Source organism: Oncorhynchus mykiss, chromosome 1 (assembly GCF_013265735.2).
Source record: "Oncorhynchus mykiss isolate Arlee chromosome 1, USDA_OmykA_1.1, whole genome shotgun sequence".
Taxonomy (NCBI): Eukaryota; Metazoa; Chordata; class Actinopteri; order Salmoniformes; family Salmonidae; genus Oncorhynchus; species Oncorhynchus mykiss.
Genome location: NC_048565.1, coordinates 39,551,774 through 39,570,029, shown reverse-complemented (window position 1 = coordinate 39,570,029; position 18,256 = coordinate 39,551,774). Strand labels below are relative to the sequence as shown.

General features: G+C 41.9%; 1 protein-coding gene across 4 annotated transcripts; it reads left to right on the top strand.

The window, feature by feature from the left end:
* The first annotated feature begins 6,800 nt into the window (after positions 1 to 6,800).
* Positions 6,801 to 16,599, top strand: LOC110522519. Of its 4 annotated transcripts, none has more exons than XM_021600969.2 (14): positions 6,801 to 6,940; positions 7,289 to 7,395; positions 8,769 to 8,862; positions 8,953 to 9,040; positions 9,361 to 9,712; positions 9,922 to 10,015; positions 10,304 to 10,391; positions 10,605 to 10,929; positions 14,212 to 14,305; positions 14,408 to 14,495; positions 14,676 to 15,000; positions 15,145 to 15,238; positions 15,332 to 15,419; positions 15,606 to 16,599. In XM_021600969.2, exons 2-14 carry the CDS (start codon positions 7,344 to 7,346, stop codon positions 16,212 to 16,214), a joined length of 2,391 nt encoding a protein of 796 aa, XP_021456644.1. In that variant the 5' UTR covers positions 6,801 to 6,940; positions 7,289 to 7,343; the 3' UTR covers positions 16,215 to 16,599. The 4 variants fall into 4 exon arrangements, with proteins under 4 accessions (XP_021456644.1, XP_036833186.1, XP_021456659.1 ...); XM_021600976.2 differs by having other exon boundaries at positions 6,869 to 6,940; positions 7,335 to 7,395; XM_036977291.1 differs by lacking the exon at positions 8,769 to 8,862.
* Positions 16,600 to 18,256: the final 1,657 nt, after the last annotated feature.

Here is an 18,256-nt window from a genome sequence, read left to right as displayed (position 1 = left end):
CGAGCTGTCTGTTTTAAATAGTGGCGAACAGCCCGGACACACACGCATACCCCGCAAGACATGCCACAAGAGGTCTTTTCACAGTCCCCAAGTTCAGAACAGACTATGAGAGGTACACAGTACTACATAGAGCCATGACTACTGACGCAAGCAGTAAAATTGTATTTAAAAAACACCTTATGGAACAGTGGGGACTGTGAAGCAACACAAACATTGGCACTTGCATACACACACACACACATTTAGTACTGTAGATATGTGGTAGTGGTGGAGTAAGGGCCTGAAGGCACACAGTGTGTTGTGAAATCTGTGAATGTATCATAATGTTTTAAAATTGTATAAACTGCCTTGATTTTGCTGGACCCCAGGAAGAGTGGCTGCTGCTTTGGCAGCAGCTAATGGGGATCCATAATAAATACAAATACACTGAATAGCAGGCTAGTGATTGCTTTACAATGCTTGCAATATAGCCACTGATTCCTTCCAAACTACTCTTTGTTGAATTTGCGATTTCCAACTTGTTGTGTAATGTTTATGGCCGATGAGCACCTCTGTAATTTCTCTTCATTATTTCTCTTCATATGACAAGGATTACAAAGGATTTGCCAGTAGATTGTCAACTTGATTCATGATGATGACTGCTAGCTTGCTAGCTAAGATTTTGAAAGTATGGCGTTGACATGATCAGTCCAATCAAAGCTTCTGTAGATATAACGTGATTTGACGTCATTTTATCTGTGGCCAATGACATTGAGCCTTTTTGGATGGGCACGTCTAATGTAACTCTATGGCAGCACCCAAGGGGATTGAATTTTTGATCTCTACCCTTATACAGTATTTGGCGGTGACGTAGTGTCTCCGTGAGTGACTGAACAATGAGCCAATCACAGTGTGACTAGAGAACATTACCAACCCCTATGCTCTGTATTTTCTTGTTTGTTTTTTTACATTGTTTGCAAACTGATATGTGACATGTATATGTGACAATGCCAAAATAACATGCAAAACATGTATTTATTTTTGCTAGAAAAGTGTGGTCGAAATGACGGGTCGCCACTGCTCTGTGGGTTAACTGAGACCTGCCTTGCATGTAAGTCTATCTCTCGTGAGGTATTAGCTACAGTATCTGCCGTACAGAAACTATTCCACAATGGGTGGTAACCATATACACATAGTTCTGCAGTAGACTTATGATATAAAAACATCTGCTGCCAGTCAACATGCATGAGCACCTGTCTGCCTGTCCTCTGATCATGCAGGTAACATCAGTGGATCAATCCTCTATACGTTGTCAAGGGGGAAGAATAATGAGTAAAAACGCTGTCCAAGCTCTGTCCCAATCCCAAACTCATATCACCCAGGAATACACTGGGTACGATACCTCTCCTTCAGCTCTCCACCTTTCCTTTCCTCTCTTCTTCTCTCCACTCTCATCCCAACCTAGGTCAAGTGACCTTCTCTGTTCGCAATGGCATCAGTGACGGAACTAGAGTTTTATACATGGGGTGGCCAAGGTTACTTCAGGGGGTCCATAGACCAATTCAGAAAATGTGTGTATAACCCTAACCTGGCATCTAAGGAGCATGAATGAATCCTATGATTGCTGATTAGAGGTAGAAGTGATAATTCACTTAACCTGGAGTTCTTCAATGTGGCAGATAGTGTGGTCCAAAAGGGTTACTTCACTAGAATACTTTAACATACTATGAATAGTCAGTGTCTCTACCTCGGAACTGCAGCTCAATTTCTTTCTCTCACACACACACTGTACTCACATACTGAAGAGACTTGGGTCACTCTGTTTTCATGAATATATAATCTGGGTCTTTAAGTGTTGAACATCTAAAATATTTTCAGAAAATAAATCTCAAGCACCAAGGAGATGATATAGCATGTTTGTTACATAAATTGCATAGTTTATTTACAAAAAAACACTGCAATTTGACATACCAGGTACCAAACAGAAATGGACTTGAAAAATATAAATAACTTTGGTGCCCATCAATATTACAAACTTACAGTAACATACTTATTCCCATATATATATTATGTTAACTAATAGCAAAGAAAACTTTTGGAATTGGCCAAATCAAGACCAAATTAAAACTGTGTGACATGATACCCTTTGGATTTATAATTTTAGAATGTCAGTGTACTAGCTAGTACACAGTGCAGGTTTTAATCATGACCAGAGAGACCACCGAAGTGCCAAATTATCATTAGGTAGATTTAAAACTGCATAATTCTGAGGTTCTGGTGAGAACTGGCAAAATGTTTCACAAACTCATCCATGTTGAGGGAGCGTGCCCGCCTTGACTCAACAGATAATTTCTAGGTGACAACCTGTCATCACCCATTGTTGTTCTAAGGTGGGTTTTAATCCGTTTTAAAGCTGAGAAGCTTCTCTCGCAAGAAGCACTGCTGACTGGTGTAACAACAGAAATCTTACGTCGAAATAGCTCAAGGAAGACCTCTTATAAGGTTCTAGAAACACAACAAAGTCAAGGAGAGTAGACCGTCTGTCCCTTCCACTTTTCTCTCTCCTATCAAGAAGCCACTTGGTTTGATAAACCTCATGTTTGAGGTCCTCTACATCTGACTCAAAGGTCGGAGCAAAGGCAAACAGAGGCTCCTCATTCATGTATGTTGTACTCTTTTGGTTGAGAGACTGAACCCCTTGCATTATCTCGCAATTCTTCTTTGAAAAACGCCTCTGCAGCTCAGCTGTGAGACTGTCAAGCACCTGATAAAAGATAGCTCTTTGGAAGCTCTCACCATCACTTTGGTCACAATTTTTCTGTCCTACAGTGCTCAATGTCGAGTCGTGAAATCTTAAGCTTGTTTTAGGCTGTCTTTTACACACTGTTTGTACACTTATTTTGCTATGCTCTGCCATCTCTTCAACCTCTTTCCATAGTTCTCCAAAGTAACCCTCACTTCTGTGGTCCTGTAATGTGTCTGTAAGGGCATCTACTAGATCCACAGCCCTTGTTAGGTCAAGAAAGATTGATTGGAGCATGTCAGAAAGACATTTAGCATCACCAAGCACTTTACAAAAGGTAACCAAGAGCCCTATGAAATGTAAATCTGTCTGAGAAAGAAGGCCCCTTGCCTCCACTGATCTATCACCACTATTTTCAAGTGTGATATGTCTCCTGTCTCAGCCTCCAGTATTTATGCTACAGTAGTTTATGTGTCGGGGGGCTAGGATCAGTCTGTTATATCTGGAGCATTTCTCCTGTCTTATTCGGTGTCCTGTGTGAATTTAAGTATGCTCTCCCTAATTCCCTCTTTCTTTCTCTCAGAGGACCTGAGCCCTAGGACCATGCCTGAGGAATACCTGGCGAGTCCTTGCTGTCCCCAGTCCACCTGGCCGTGCTGCTGCTCCAGTTTAAACTGTTCTGCCTGCGGCTATGGGACCCTGACCTGTTCACTGGGCATGCTATCTGTGGCTTGTGTACTTAGCATTGCCACATGCATTCATCCTTTTCTCTATGAGAAGGTCATGCTTTGCTATTTCCTCTAAGATTGTCAAAAAAAATTACCGTTGTGAGAGTCAGACTCTCGATGACCTCTCTGAGCTATATTTTGAGTGGCAGTTAATAGGAGCACATCTGCAATTGTTTTAATGTAAGTACAGTTTTCCTCTACTTTATTTTTCCGGTCCTCATTTCTGACATCAAGTTGCTGTCAATAGCCCTTTTATGCTGATTCCAAGCATTGATATGCTCTGCCTTCAAATGGAGCTTAAACCCAGAATCTTTAAACAGCACCTTTTTCCAGTTACAAAAACCTGACTGATGTGAAGGCAGATTCAGGTGTATTGGGCAGAGAAAAATGCCTACAGGCAAAACATTAAGTTGAATGTTGACTTAAAATATTCAAGGCATGATTTGTCCTTACACCAGGAGCTGTTGAAAGCCATTTTCCTAGTACCATGCTGAGTTCTGGGAAATGTTTTCAATCATGGCGGTACAGGACCCTCTTCTCTGGATCTTGAAATACATGTTACATAATATGTTATATCTCTATGGAAATGTATAATTAAGGGATCCACATGATTAGATACGAACAGCTGCTACATAAAAATGTGTAGTTTCAAGTATAAGCCTGTCCTACCATTAGGTCCTTTTGGAACAGTATACCTGGTGCTTGATGCAGTTGGAAGGGGCTCAATGAAATCTCCTGGCAACTCTGGCTCACTGTCTTACTCAGAGGTCTCAGTATCATCCCTTGATACATCTATTACATTAAAATAACACAATAACCATTACTGTATTATCACAATAAAAATGCCACAGCCATCAAAAGAACACACATGAATCAACAACCAACACTTTAAAGTGAGACTTAATCTGACAATTTATTACAAACTGAAGCTAAACTTAAATTCTGAACTCGGCATGTGACTGACTGCCTGGTTGATGGTCTGACCTGGTGGTGGTAGACTGGGTCCTTGCAAATTCTGACCACACTGACTAGCCTCACGTTAGGGGACTGCTCTGGGGTCGGTGGGGATGTAAGGCTGGGATCCGTTTGCACCTGATCTGCCCGTTTGTGCTTCTTTAAAAATGAGTCTCATAGCTCTTTCTTTTAATGTTTAATTGACCCTATGCAAAAATAAGACAGTCTATGGTTACATCTAAGCATCCAATTACCCACATTTTAGTCAAATCTCAATCTTAATTGCAAATCTCCATTATCATAATTGTACCTTAAAATCAACTACCAGCCTAAATTACTAGTTAGAGCATGGCTAGCCTGACTGCAGTAAATAATTTAGCTAGCTATAATTTCTTAGTGTGCAGGGACTGACACAGAGATAGGGAGGTTTTAGTCCGCAAACTTTACCAGGACAGAAAATAAACACAACAAAGAAAATCACTTAAATTTGGCTCGGTCCTTCTTCGCTACTTTTGCTCGGTTTCGGTCCCTCCCCGTTCCTTTTCGCGGTGTGCCACAGTGCTCCTTTTATTTGGCCTCCACGGCTGGTTGGCACTTCCCCCTAATTACCTCCACTTGGAGTTGTCCGTGTCGGGGTGCCCAGCTCCCGTATTCCCAGCAGAGGGAGCCAACGTCGCCTCACGTACCTCCCCTCAATTACCATCCCCCGGGGTAGACCTCCTGGGATACCACATAATGATCAATTAGCCTTTAAAAATGATAAACTTGGATTAGCTAATACACGTGCAATTGGAATACAGGAGTGATGGTTGCTGATAATGGTCCTCTATATGCCTATGTAGATATTCCATTAAAGAAATCAGCCGTTTCCAGCTACAATAGTCATTTACAACATTAACCATGTCTGCACTGTATTTCTTTCTGATCAATTTGATGTCACTTTAATGGACTTGTTTTTTTTGTGTTTTTTTTTAAACTTTTCTTTATAAAAACAAGGACATTTCTAAGTGACCCCAAACATTTGAACGGTAATGTATATAGAGATTGTTTCCAAAGTTTGGTATCTTGGCATTTTGTTTATTTTCCCTTCTTGTTTTATATAGTAGGCCATGCACTCAAAAGAAGTGAGTCTTCAAACTGATAAGCCTATATGTTGTCATTGCAGGAAGAGAAAAGATTAACCAAATCACAGTGCATTTATGACACTAACAGAGCGTGCACAGGTTCCTTGATATGTGCACTACCACCAGTGGGCCAAAGTGCAGCACAGCTGAAAGTATCTACCAAAGATAGATGGGGCTTGCAGGAGAACAACATACCACAGAACAATTGTGTGTCCATTGATAATGCACCTGTTTAAAGATGCTATGAATTCCATCACTGAAGAAGGTTAAAGGACAATCCAAACATCTATGTCCATGCATGGCCGTCACGTCATCCACAACACTGCCAAAAAGTCTGGACAGGGTTTTTCCCTGAGGTGTGTAGTGTACTGAGTAGATTTATTTATGCTTTGATTTACTTAAATTCAGTCTAATTCCAAGCAAGAACATTTATCATGGAATGATTTAATTAAAATTAAAATTAAAAAAGTTATTTTGCAGGTGTCCAAATTTGATGTTGAGGACCTAGTCGTGGAAGTTAAAAGGAAAGGTTACCTGACAGGTCAACACTTTAGCCAAAACCACCTATATTTTCGTAGTTGTTGAAATACCCAACAGAGTACATTTGAATGGTTTGAAATTCGCATGTCATATTTCCCCGAGCAGGAAATCTCACTCAAAGCCATCATCCCTGGGAAGTAGTTAGTTGCACACCCTTGGCCGAACGCGGTGAAACATCTTAAACTGTAAGAAATCCGTTGTATTTTTTTTAAACGGTAGATATTTTTCCTGTTTGCTCGCCATAAAGCTAGTTAATTGTCTCTGCAGCCTGGATGGAGGATACTTTATGTACGAGCCGGTCCACAAGTGGATTACCTCGAATGCACACCAAGTTCAGACGATACTGATAATCCTGACCGGCTGCCTAGGTTACATATTGGCTTTTTCAACGACACCCGATAGCAAGGGCTAAATGTTTCGTGTCCCTGTTTTAACAGGGGGCGTAGGACGGTTCTTAACGTCTTTCAGATGGCTAGCTACTGTTAGTCGTTAGCTAGATTTTAAGATTGAGTTGAAATAAGTATTGTAAACCGCATTGACAATTAGTACAGAAAATGTTTCAGTTAACACAAACTGTTAAATATTTTCTTATCCTCGGAATATGCTAGATTTGTTGTTGTTGAAACAGCTAGCTTGTTCTCAAACAACGACGTGTCGACCTCACGGTTGTGGAAGTGGGAACAAATGTTTGGTTCCGGATGTCGTTGTTGTACCCCATGCTACAGGGTTACGCCACAGGAAAAAACCAATCATATTCGTTGAAATACATGACACTCCTCCCCCGGATCGTAATAGGGTGCACCCTTCTCGGATCGTGCACAACCCTAACTAGATAGGAATACAGAAACTGCATAACAACTTTTGTTAAAAATGTGAGTGTTTTTTGTGTAACCCTTTCACTTTGGTACCAAATCGAAATATTTATAACAGACGAATTTACTGGGTGTTGAAAATAGGACATTGTTTTGACTTATCCTGCTAGGGGGTTGGGTTGTCGTAACTAGCTACTTGATACCAAACGTTAGCTGCTAGCTAGCTAAACAACTAATCAAGGGTTGGCAAATCCTACATTCTTTGTTGGCAAATAGCCCCATACATTTGAGAAATAACCATTTCCCGAAAAGCAAAAAAAAACAACTATCAAACTTAAGGAGCTGGCGGATGCTGGATAGCTAACTACAACTGCCTACTAAGCTATTCTTATTCTCCTGGATGGAAAGCTTGTGTGCATGAGCACGCTTCCTTCCTGTACGTTCTGTTCTCTAGCTGGTGCAAATGGAGTCAACGATGGACCCAACGCCTAATGTCACAGATAACTTGTATAAAAGTAAGTAGTAAATGTTATTAGCTATTTTCTTTCGTCTCATCTAGTTACCTACCGTAAGGTAAATTGTCACATGCATACAACTGCAGGCTGTTGTGCTAGTGAAGTAATTTATTGAATGGGTTGTTTTTATCCCCTCTGCTTCCGTTGTAGCGATACACAACATGGCCAAAAGTACGTGGACACCCCTTTAAATTAGTGGATTCGGCTGTTTCATCCACACCCGTTGCTGACAGGTGTTTAAAATCGAGCACACAGCCATACAATCTCCATAGACAAACATTGGCAGTAGAATGGCCCGTACTGAAGAGATCAGTGACTTTCAACGTGGCACCGTCCATAGGATACCACCTCTCCAACAAGTCAGTTTGTCAAATTTCTGCCCCGGTCAACTAAGTGCTGTTATTGTGAAGTGGCTCAGCCGCAAAGTGGTAGGTCACACAACGGGGCCGCCGAGTACTGTAGCACGTAAAAATCTTCTGCCCTCTATTGCAACACTCACTACCGAGTTCCAAATGGCCTCTGGAAGCAACGTTCGCACAAGAACTAGAGCTGTTCACTGGGTGCTTCATGAAATGGGTTTCCATGGCCAAGCAGCTGCACACAAGCCTAAGATCACCATATGCAATGCCAAGCATCGGCTGGAGTGGTGTAAAGCTTTCCGCCATTAGCTTGGAGTAGTGGAAATGCGTTCTCTGGATTGATGAATTACGCTTCACCATCAGGCAGACCAATGGCCGAAACTGGGTTTGCGGATGCCAATAGAACCTACCTGTCCAAATGCATAGTGCCAACTGTAAAGTTTGGTGGCGGAGGAAAAATGGTCTGGGGCTGTTTTTTTATGGTTCCGGCTAGGCCCCATAGTTCCAGTGAAGGGAAATCTTAATGCTACAGCATAAATTACATTCTTGATGATTTTGTGCTTTGAAATTTGTGGCAACAGTTTGGGGAAGGTCCTTTCCTGTTTCAGCATGACAATGCCCCCATGCACAAGCAAGGTCCATACAGAAGAACTTGACTGGCCTGCAAAGAGTCCTGACCTCAACCCCATCGAACACCCTTGGGATTAATTGGAACGCCGACTGTGAGTCAGGCCTAATCGCCCAACATCAGTGCCCAACTTTATTAGTGCTCTTGTGGCTGAATGGAAGTCACAAGTCCCCGTAGCAATGTTCCAACATCTAGTGGAATGCCTTCCCAGAAGAGTGGAGGCTGTTATCGCAGCAAAGGGGGGACCAGCTCCATATTAATGCCCATGATTTTGGAATGAGATGTTTGACTTTCAGGTGTCCACTTACTTTTGGCCATGTAGTGTATCTAGTTGCAGCAAGCTATGGACTATTAGGTGATTACAATCCAATGTGTTTTGTTTACAGTGACTGAAGAGGACGTCAAGAGGTTAATAGAACTGCGTTCCTCCAATGAGGCTCTTTTCACAGGAAAAAGAAATGCTGCCAAGGTTGCCTGGAAGTATGTGAGGGTTGTCATATGTATGAAATTGTATACACCAGTATACCACAATCAGGATTGTAACTGTTTTTTTTATTTTTCACTATGCAGTGCAATTCTAAAGGGATTAGGTCTTGAGGGAAAGCTGACAGCTGACCAGATTGCCAAAAAGTGGGAAAATCTGAAGACTAGATACAAGGTAAAGTGTGTGTGCACTTGGAAGAAGGAAGTTGGGTGTTTACTGATATTGTAAATATTTACTGATCATATCGTCGAAACAAAAAAGCTTCATCCCAGCAGAGGAGGCTGGTGGGAGGAGCTATAGGAGGACATGCTGATTGTAATGGCTGGAACGGAATTAATGGAACAGAGTCAAATGCGTGGTTTCCATATGTTTGATACCATTCCATGAATTCCATTCCAGCCATTACAATGAGCCTGTCCTCCTATAGGACCCCCCACCAGCATCCTCTGCATCCCAGTCATAGTCCCACTTCTGTGTTTGTCTTTTTCCTTTAGGATTTAAAATACCCTTTTCTTGGCAAGGACACTGTTTCTACTAGCATAGCCTCCTGGCCATGGTTCCAACTTATGGATGAGGCCATGGAAGGACGCCTCTTCAACAGCGCCCACGTTTTGGCGGTGGAATCTTTGGGTGGTGAGGATCCGAGTGCTCCCTCGCCATTAACCAACGAGAGAGAACAGGGGACCGAGGGTGCTGACATTTTGGAGTTCTTGATCAAAACGGAGATGGAGGACAGTGCAGGGACAGGGAACTTGGAAAACAATGCAACAGTTAACACTGATGCAACTCAGACTGGGGCCTCTACTACTATGGGCTGGCGAAGAATGTCAGAATGCTCATATAAAAGTAAGTAAGTGAGCTGAGCATGCTCTGTGATTGTGTTGATAGGTTGACAGTTAATGATTTATTCAACCTTTATTTGTCCAGGAGGTCTGTCTAGATTCTAGGTCTTTAGTAATTGTAGTTATTGTTTGTTAGCAAGTTTGCTGCAAAAAATAGTGTTACTTGATACAAGGTAATCATTCATATTACTGACATTGTTTCTTGCTCAACAGTGACAGAACAGGAGACGGAGAGAATGATAAAGCTGCGTGCCGTGAATGAGGCCCTCTTCACAGGCAGAAAACATACCGCTAAGCCAGCCTGGAGGTGAATATGTCTGGGAGGGACAGATGCAGACCATATTATTGCCAAGCACATTCTGTTATTGTCTGTCCCTAATCCAACCCTAGCTCTTTCACATTTACATATGTCTGAAAGGACTGGACCGGCTAGCTAGGAAGACATTTTTATCTATCAGAAGGCAAAATGGAGCTATTATCCTATTGCTTACACCTATTTGATCATTTCAGATTTCGTTTAGTGTCCTAACAGAATTGTTTTGCAAATTATTGTCTCAAGTTAACCATTGTTGTTTGTCTCCATGTTTTCCTGCAGAGCTATTTTGAATGTGTTGGGTCTTCAGGGAAAAGTGACTACTGACCAGCTAGCCAAAAAGTGGGATAATCTCAAGAGGCGATATAAGGTAGTGTGAGAGGGTGATGACAGTACTCAACTAGTGCATTTGTGTATGTAACTTGTATTAGTGAACTTTTAGTGTAGTGTATAAGAAACATTCTCCTAGTCTGTTGAAGTTATTATTGATTCACAATGTATCTTGCATCACCTCCTGCACAAATCTCCTCGCAATTCCACTCCACACTGCTCTGTCCACTGTGTTGTTCCTCTTTTGGCGCAGGAGTTGAAATGTCCAGCCCGCGGCATGGAGAGCAACCCAAATTCCTGGCCCTGGTTCTACCGCATGAATGATGCTGTCGAGGGGCGTTTCGCCGGCTGCGCCCCCATCCTGACGCCAGTAGTAGAGGAGGGTGATGAGGAGTTTGAGCCCTCTCCACCACCAAGGAAGAGGGCTCGTCGGACACCAGGGAGGGGGGGGATGTCGGAGTTCTTGACAGAGTCAGAAATGGATGAGCTGGTAGAAACAGAGGATAGGAACGGTGCAGCCATGTTCCCAGGGTCCGCCATAGGGGAGTATCACAGGACCACGGAATTCTCATATAAGTGTAAGTGATGTTTTGCCTTTAAAGGGATGATTTACTCAAAATACAATATGACTGTATAAAATCAATATGAATTCCCACTTAGGCTGGTATTGGTTGACCCAGACAGTTTTTAAAGTGCATGTTTGAGTTATTTAGTTACATTCACCATCTTGTGACCCGAACACGGAACCCAAACCGGCTGCGCTCGTGCGCTATCGTGCATACATTTATGTTTGTCCCCCTACACCAAACGCGATCACGACACGCAGGTTAAAATATCAAAACAAACTCTGAACCAATGACATTAATTTGGGGATAGGTTGAAAAGCATTAAACATGTATCGCAATTTAGCTAGTTACCTTGCACTTGCTAGCTAATTTGTCCTATTTAGCTAGCTTGCTGTTGCTAGCTAATTTGTCCTGGGATACAAACATTGAGTTGTTATTTTACCTGAAATGCACATGGTCCTCACTCTGACAATTAATCCACACAGCAGGTACCCACGTGCCATCTCCTCATTGGTTATACCCACGTGGGTGATTGAAAGACTAACTGTTTTGCCAGTTGTCGTGGTAATACTATGAAAGTTTAGATGCCGATCACCATATAAGTTCAAAGATGAAAAGGCCTGGAAGGAGCAGAGATGACTAGAAACAATTTGGTTGGCCGTTTTATGTGTGGATTAATTGTCGGAGTAGAGGACCTTGTGCATTTCAGGTAAAATAACAACTCAATGTTTGTATCCCAGGACAAATTAGCTAGCAACAGCAAGCTAGCTAAATAGGACAAATTAGCTAGCAAGTGCAAGCTAACTAGCTAAATTGCCATACATGTTTAATGCTTTTCGACCTGTCCCCAAATTAATGTCATTGGTTCAGATTTAGTTTTGATATTTTAACCCGCGTGTTGTTATCGCGTTTGGTGTAGGGGGACAAAATACATTTATGCACAATGGCACACGATGGTGCACGCGCGCAGCCGGTTTGGGTTCCGTGTAAGCCTTATGAATTATTGGTAATATTTTAACTAGTAGCAACAATAACTAACTGATTAACAGCTTCTATCTCCAGGCCATCACTGTTAAACATTTACCACTAGCTGACCTCCGCCCAGTACCCTGCCCTGAACCTTGGACAATGCCACTAACCGGCTACCACCCAGTACTCTACCTTGCACTTTAGAGACTGCTGCCCTATGTACATAGTCATTGAACACTGGTCACTTTAATAATGTTTACATACTGTTTTACCCACTTTATATGTATATACTGTTTTCTAGTCATGGCTCATTCTATGTAACTACTGCTATATACACCTTTTCTATTCACAGACAATCCATACCGTCTGTACACACCATTCGCATACATATAGTACCAGTCAAAAGTTTGGACACACCTACTCATTCCAGAGTTTTTCTTTTTTTTCTACTATTTTCTACATTGTAGAATAATAATGAAGACGTCAACTCTATGAAAACATATGGAATCATGTAGTAACCAAAAAAAGTGTTAAATCAAAATTATTTTTACATTTGAGATTCTTCAAAGTAGCCACCCTTTGCCGTGATGACAGCTTTGCATATGCTTGGCATTCTCTCAACCAGCTTCATGAGGTAGTCACCTGAAATGCATTTCAATTGACAGGTGTGCCTTTAAAAGTTAATTTGTGGAATTTCTTTCCTGATTGTTTGAGCCAATCAGTTGAGTTGTGACAAGGTAGGGGTGGTAAACAGAAAATAGCCCTATTTTGTAAAAGACCAGGTCCATATTATGGAAAGAACAGCTCAAATAAGCAAAGAGAAACGACAGTCCGTTACTTTAAGACATGGTCAGTCAATGCAGAAAATGTCAAGAACTTTGAGTGTTTCTTCAAGTGCAGTTGCAAAAACCATCAAGCGCTATGATGAAACTGGCTCTCATGAGAACTGCCACAGGAAAGGAAGAACCAGAGTTACCTCTGCTGCAGAGGATGAGTTCATTAGAGTTACCAGCCTCAGAAATTGCAGCCCAAATAAATGCTTCAGAGTTCAAGTAACTTACACATCTCAACATCAACTGTTCAGAGGAGACTGCATGAATCAGGCCTTCATGTTCAAGTTGCTGCAAAGAAACCACTACTAAAAAGGACACCAATAAGAAGAGACTTGCTTGGGCCAAGAAACATGAGCAATGGACATTAGACTGGTGGAAGTCTGTCCTTTGGTCTGATGAGTCCAAATGTAAGATTTTTGGTTCCAACCACCACGTCTTTGTGAGACGCAGAGTAGGTGCACGGATGATCTCCACATGTGGGGTTCCCACCGTTAAGCATGGAGAAGGTGTGGGGGTGCTTTGCTAGTGACACTCAGTGATTTCTTTAGAATTCATGGCTACCACAGCATTCTGCAGCATTACGCCATCCCATCTGGTTTGCACTTAGTGGGACTATCATTTGTTTTTCAACAGGACAATGACCCAACACACCTCCAGGCTGTGTAAATGGCTATTTGACCAAGAAGGAGAGTGATGGAGTGCTGCATCACTTGACCTGACTTCCACAATCACCCGACCTCAACCCAATTGAGATGGTTTGGGATGAGTTGGACCGCAGAGTGAAGGAAAAGCAAGCAAAAAGTGCCCAGATTATTGGTGAACTGCTTCTAGACTGTTGGAAAAGCATTCCAGGTTAAGTTGGTTGAGAGAATGCCAAGACTGCAAAGCTGTCAAGGCAAAGGGTGGCTACTTTGAAGAATCTCAAATATAGCACTTTATTTTGGTTACTACATGATTCTATATGTGTTATTTCATAGTTTAACTAACTCAAAATTAGTAAAGTTTTACTTATGTTTGGTATTCTCAGTGTATATTCTGGTCCTGATGCTAATTTCCTGTAATACTATCCATTTTGCCATGGGGGTTTTGTTCTGTGTATTTAAATACTGTATTCTCAAAAGCTCATTCTATTGCATTTTAGTTACAGTCAGCAAACACTGTATTTATGTGTATACTGGATTCTTGACAGGGCTCACTAATATATCTAGTGTGTGTGTGCGCGTATAGATTGCATTTGGGTTACAGTGCTATTTGGGTTGTTAATTGGATTCATATGGTCATTCTTGTTTTTTTTTTTTATATGTATTATTATTTGTGTACTTGATTTACATTTTACTACATTGTTAGGAGCTATTATCATAAGCATTTCACTGTACCCACTATAACATCTGCTAAACTGTGTACCCGACTGATTTAACTTTGATTTGAACAAGTTACTTCGATAACACGTCTTTGTGAAGAATAACACTAGTTATATTTGCTTGCATTACAGTGACTGAGGAGGACACCAAGAGATTGATAGAGCTGCGTGCTTCTAATGAGGCTCTTTTCACAGGAAAGAGAAATACTGCCAAGCCTGCTTGGAGGTGAGTTGGCTTGTGTTGGAAGAAAGTATTTGGCTAAATAAAAATCTGCTATTTCCAGTCTATGTACTCGGTTTATTTTGTAAATCCCTTATTTCTCTGCAGGGCAATAGTGAAAGAGATGGGCCTCGCAGGCAAGTTGTCTGCTGATCAGGTCTCTAAAAAGTGGGACAACCTGAAGACAAAATTCAAGGTAACGTAACTAGTGTGTGTCTATGTACAATCTCACCCTATTTGTCAGAGCCTGTGGGTTTACTTGCGCATGTATGTAAACATCCATGCTTATTTGTGGTACCGGAGGATGAGCACCGGAGGATGGGTAAGTCTTTAAGTTTTATCTCCCAATAAATATCGATCTTCTTTTGTCCTTTAGGACTTGAAGTACCCGCCACGTGGCATGGAGAACCAGAGCAGCCCTGCCTCCTGGCCTTGGTTCCAACTTATGAACGATGCCTTCGAGGGCAGACTGGCCGGGAGAGCCCCCAAAATAACGCCTGTATGGGTGAGCGAGGAAGACTACTTGTTTGTATCCTCGCCGATGCCTACAGAGAGAGACCCGTGTCCCATGCCAGAGAGTAGTGGGATTTCTGAGCTGGTAGAGGCAATGGGACCAGGGGACACAGATGTGGATGGAACCGTTACGTTCATCGATGCCAGTGGAGAGGAGTGCCCCACACCTTTGGAATTCTCCTATAAAAGTCAGTACCATTCTTCATGGCTCAGAATGTACTTTTTAAGGAGGATAAAATACTTTTAAAATGTAAAACTTCAGGAGTTTAAAATGTATGACTGACAAGATATGAGGTAAACAAATATCCACTTTATTTTTGTTTTGATGACAGTGACAGAGCAGGATACGAGGAGGCTGATCAAGTTGCGGGCTGCCAATGAGGTTCTCTTCACTGGGAGGCGAAATGCTGCCAAGACTGCATGGAAGTTTGTAGGATTTAGTATGAAAATAAATGTCAATGACAATGCAATGAAATCAGATATGCATTATCAAAACTAATTGATCATGTTTGTGTGCAGGGCCATTTTAAAAGAGTTGGGTCTCCTGGGAAAGGTGTCAACTTACCAGGTGGCCAAGAAGTGGGACAACTTAAAGAGGAGATATAAGGTAAACGATCAGGTGTTTGTTTGCTGCTAATGTGTGCAGCATGAAATAAACCAAACTGCAAGTGGATCAAAATCTGAATGTCTTTAGTGAAGGACCAATCCTTCCTAATGCACATGCATTGCTCAAACACTGTAGTCTGCTCTGTGTTTGTGTTCTATAGTTTGTCCCCTGTTGTTCTCTGAACAGGACCTGAAGTACCCTCCTGTGGGCATGGAGAGCATGGCAGACAATGCTGCTTCCTGGCCATGGTTCTACCTCATGAACGAGGCCATGGAGGGCCGCCTTGCTGCCAGCGGACCTGTCCTGACCCCTATAACGGATGGCGACGACCCAAAGCCTTCCCCTTTGCAGCCCATTCGAAGTAGAGGACGCCCGTTGCTGGACAGAGGCGACACCACACTGGAGTACGACCAAGAGCTGTATGCGGACCCCGCCACAGAGGAGTGCCACCGGGCCACAGCGGAGTGTGAGAGGGCCCTAAGAGAGGAGAGGTTGGGTAGGGGGCCAGCTGGGGCCACTGCTGCTCACAAGGGAGTGACACTAGAGAGAGAGTGGGAGATGGTGGAGAGGGAGAGGGCAGCGATAGAGGGGGATAGAGCGGCAGTGGACAGAGAGCGGCAGTGGCTGGAGAGCGAGAGAGCCAACTTGGCAAGAGAGAGGATGCTGTTGGAACAGGACAGGATGGCCCTGGGGAGAGAGAGAGAGGCCTTTGAGAGCCAGAGGGCAGCAGTGGTGATGAACAGCGCTACAGTGGTGCACACTGGACACATCAACCACTGTGGGATGGGGATGTAGACTGATGTTATAGACAGATTGGAAGCCAAGGACTGATCAAGAGCTTTCAAGTTACTTGGAGAACAGACTTTTCAGCATGTTTTCACCTTATTGGCTCGAGATTAATCTCTTTTTACACTATCTCTAAACTTAATGGTTTGTTCAACTAAACCAGTGAGAGATTTCAATCTGTGACACTGCTCACTTGTTTTGAATGATATTTGGAAATTTGTCTGTGTTGTATTTCTTTTGACAGAAAAGGCTAATGATATAAGCCTTAAAGTTTTTGTGATTTGACTCAGTTATTCCAATGACCTCACATCGTCTTTTCAGTCTTGGTTGCAATTACAGTATATTGTAATAAAATAAAAAAAGCACCGTAAAGTGAGAACTGAACGCTTAAAACAGTTCTAACTTTTAAAATGTCTCTGTGAAAGCTGTTTTCACTTTCAAACAATTAAAACGCTGTAAAGTACTGCTAAAAAAGTATGGAAGTGAATTATTGTTTGAAAAATCTAATCACGGTAGGGGAGAGGGTTAAGTTGAGGCATTTAAAAAAAAAAAACATTTGGCATCACTCAGTCAAGGGAAATGTACGGTGCATTCGGGAAGTTTTCAGACCCCTTGACATTCCACATTTTACGTTACAGCCTTATTCTAAAATGACGGGAAAACAATTTAATAAAATCTACACACAATACCCCATAATGACAAAGCAAAAATAGGTTTTACAATTTTTTTGCCCATTTATAAAAAATGAAATGATCACATTTACATAAATATTTAGACCCTTTACTCAGTACTTTGTTGAAGCACCTTTGGCAGCGATTACAGCCTCAAGTTTTCTTGGGTATGACATTACAAGCTTGGCACACCTGTATTTGTATTTGGGGAGTTTCTACCATTCTTCTCAGATCCTCTCAAGCTCTGTCAGGTTGGATGGGGAGCGTTATTACACAGCTATTTTCAGGTCTCCGGAGATGTTTGATCGGGTTCAAGTCCGGGCTCTGGCTGGGCCACCCAAGGACTTTCAGAGTCTTGTCCCGAAGCCACTCCTGTTGTCTTGGCTGTGTGCTTAGGGTCATTGTCCTGTTGAACCTTCGCCTCAGTCTGAGGTCCTGAGCGCTCTGGAGCAGCTTTTCATCAAGGGTTTCTCTGTACTTTGCCCCGTTCATCTTTCCCTCGATCCTGACTAGTCTCCCAGTCCCTGCCGTTGAAAAACATCCCCACAGCATGATCCTGCCACTTTTTCCATGTACAGTGCCTTAAGAAAGTATTCATACCCTTTGACTTATTCCACATTTTGTTGTGTTACAGCCTGAATTCAAAATGGATTAAATATTTTTCTCACCCATTTATACACTATACCAAATAATGACAGAATGAAAACGTGTTTTTCAACATTTTTGCAAGTACTGAAAATTAAATACAAAAATATCTAATTTACATAGGTATTCAGACCCCTGAGTCAATACATGTTAATCACCTCTGACAGCGATTACAGCTGTGAGTCTTTCTGAGTAAGTCTGTAAGACCTTTGCACATATGGATTGTACAATATTTGCGCATTCTTTTTAATTTTTTTTATTCTTCAAGCTCTGCCAAGTTGGTTGTTGATCATTGGTAGACAGCCATTTAAGTCTTGCCATAGATTTCCCAGCCAATTTGAGTCAAAACTGTAACTATGCCACTCTGGTACATTCAATGTAGTCTTGGTAAGCAACTGCAGTGTATATTTGGCCTTGTGTTTTAGGTTATTCTTATTCTAAAACTGATTAAATAGTATTTTTTTCCTCATTAATTGATACACAATGACAAAGCAAAAACAGGTTTTAAGAAATGTTAGCAAATGTGTTAATTCAATTGAAATATCACATTTACAAACCGTACCTACAGGGGTACAGAGGTAAATGATCGTTGGTATGACCTTAAAACAATTCAATGTTAGCTCAGTAGAAATCCAACCCTGGGCTATAGGGCAGGAATATGACCCTTCCATTTGAAAATATAAATGTTTCTTCCATAGTTCATAGAGAAATTGACTATTCATTTTACAGCGTCAG

Excerpts from the sequence above, each read along its gene's own strand:
- LOC110522519 (XM_021600969.2), top strand. The coding sequence starts at position 7,344 with ATGGAGTCAACGATGGACCCAACGCCTAATGTCACAGATAACTTGTAT. Across the intron at positions 14,306-14,407 it reads ACTGCCAAGCCTGCTTGGAG|GGCAATAGTGAAAGAGATGG; the intron begins GTGAGTTGGCTT and ends ATTTCTCTGCAG. Across the intron at positions 15,001-15,144 it reads TTTGGAATTCTCCTATAAAA|TGACAGAGCAGGATACGAGG; the intron begins GTCAGTACCATT and ends TTTTGATGACAG.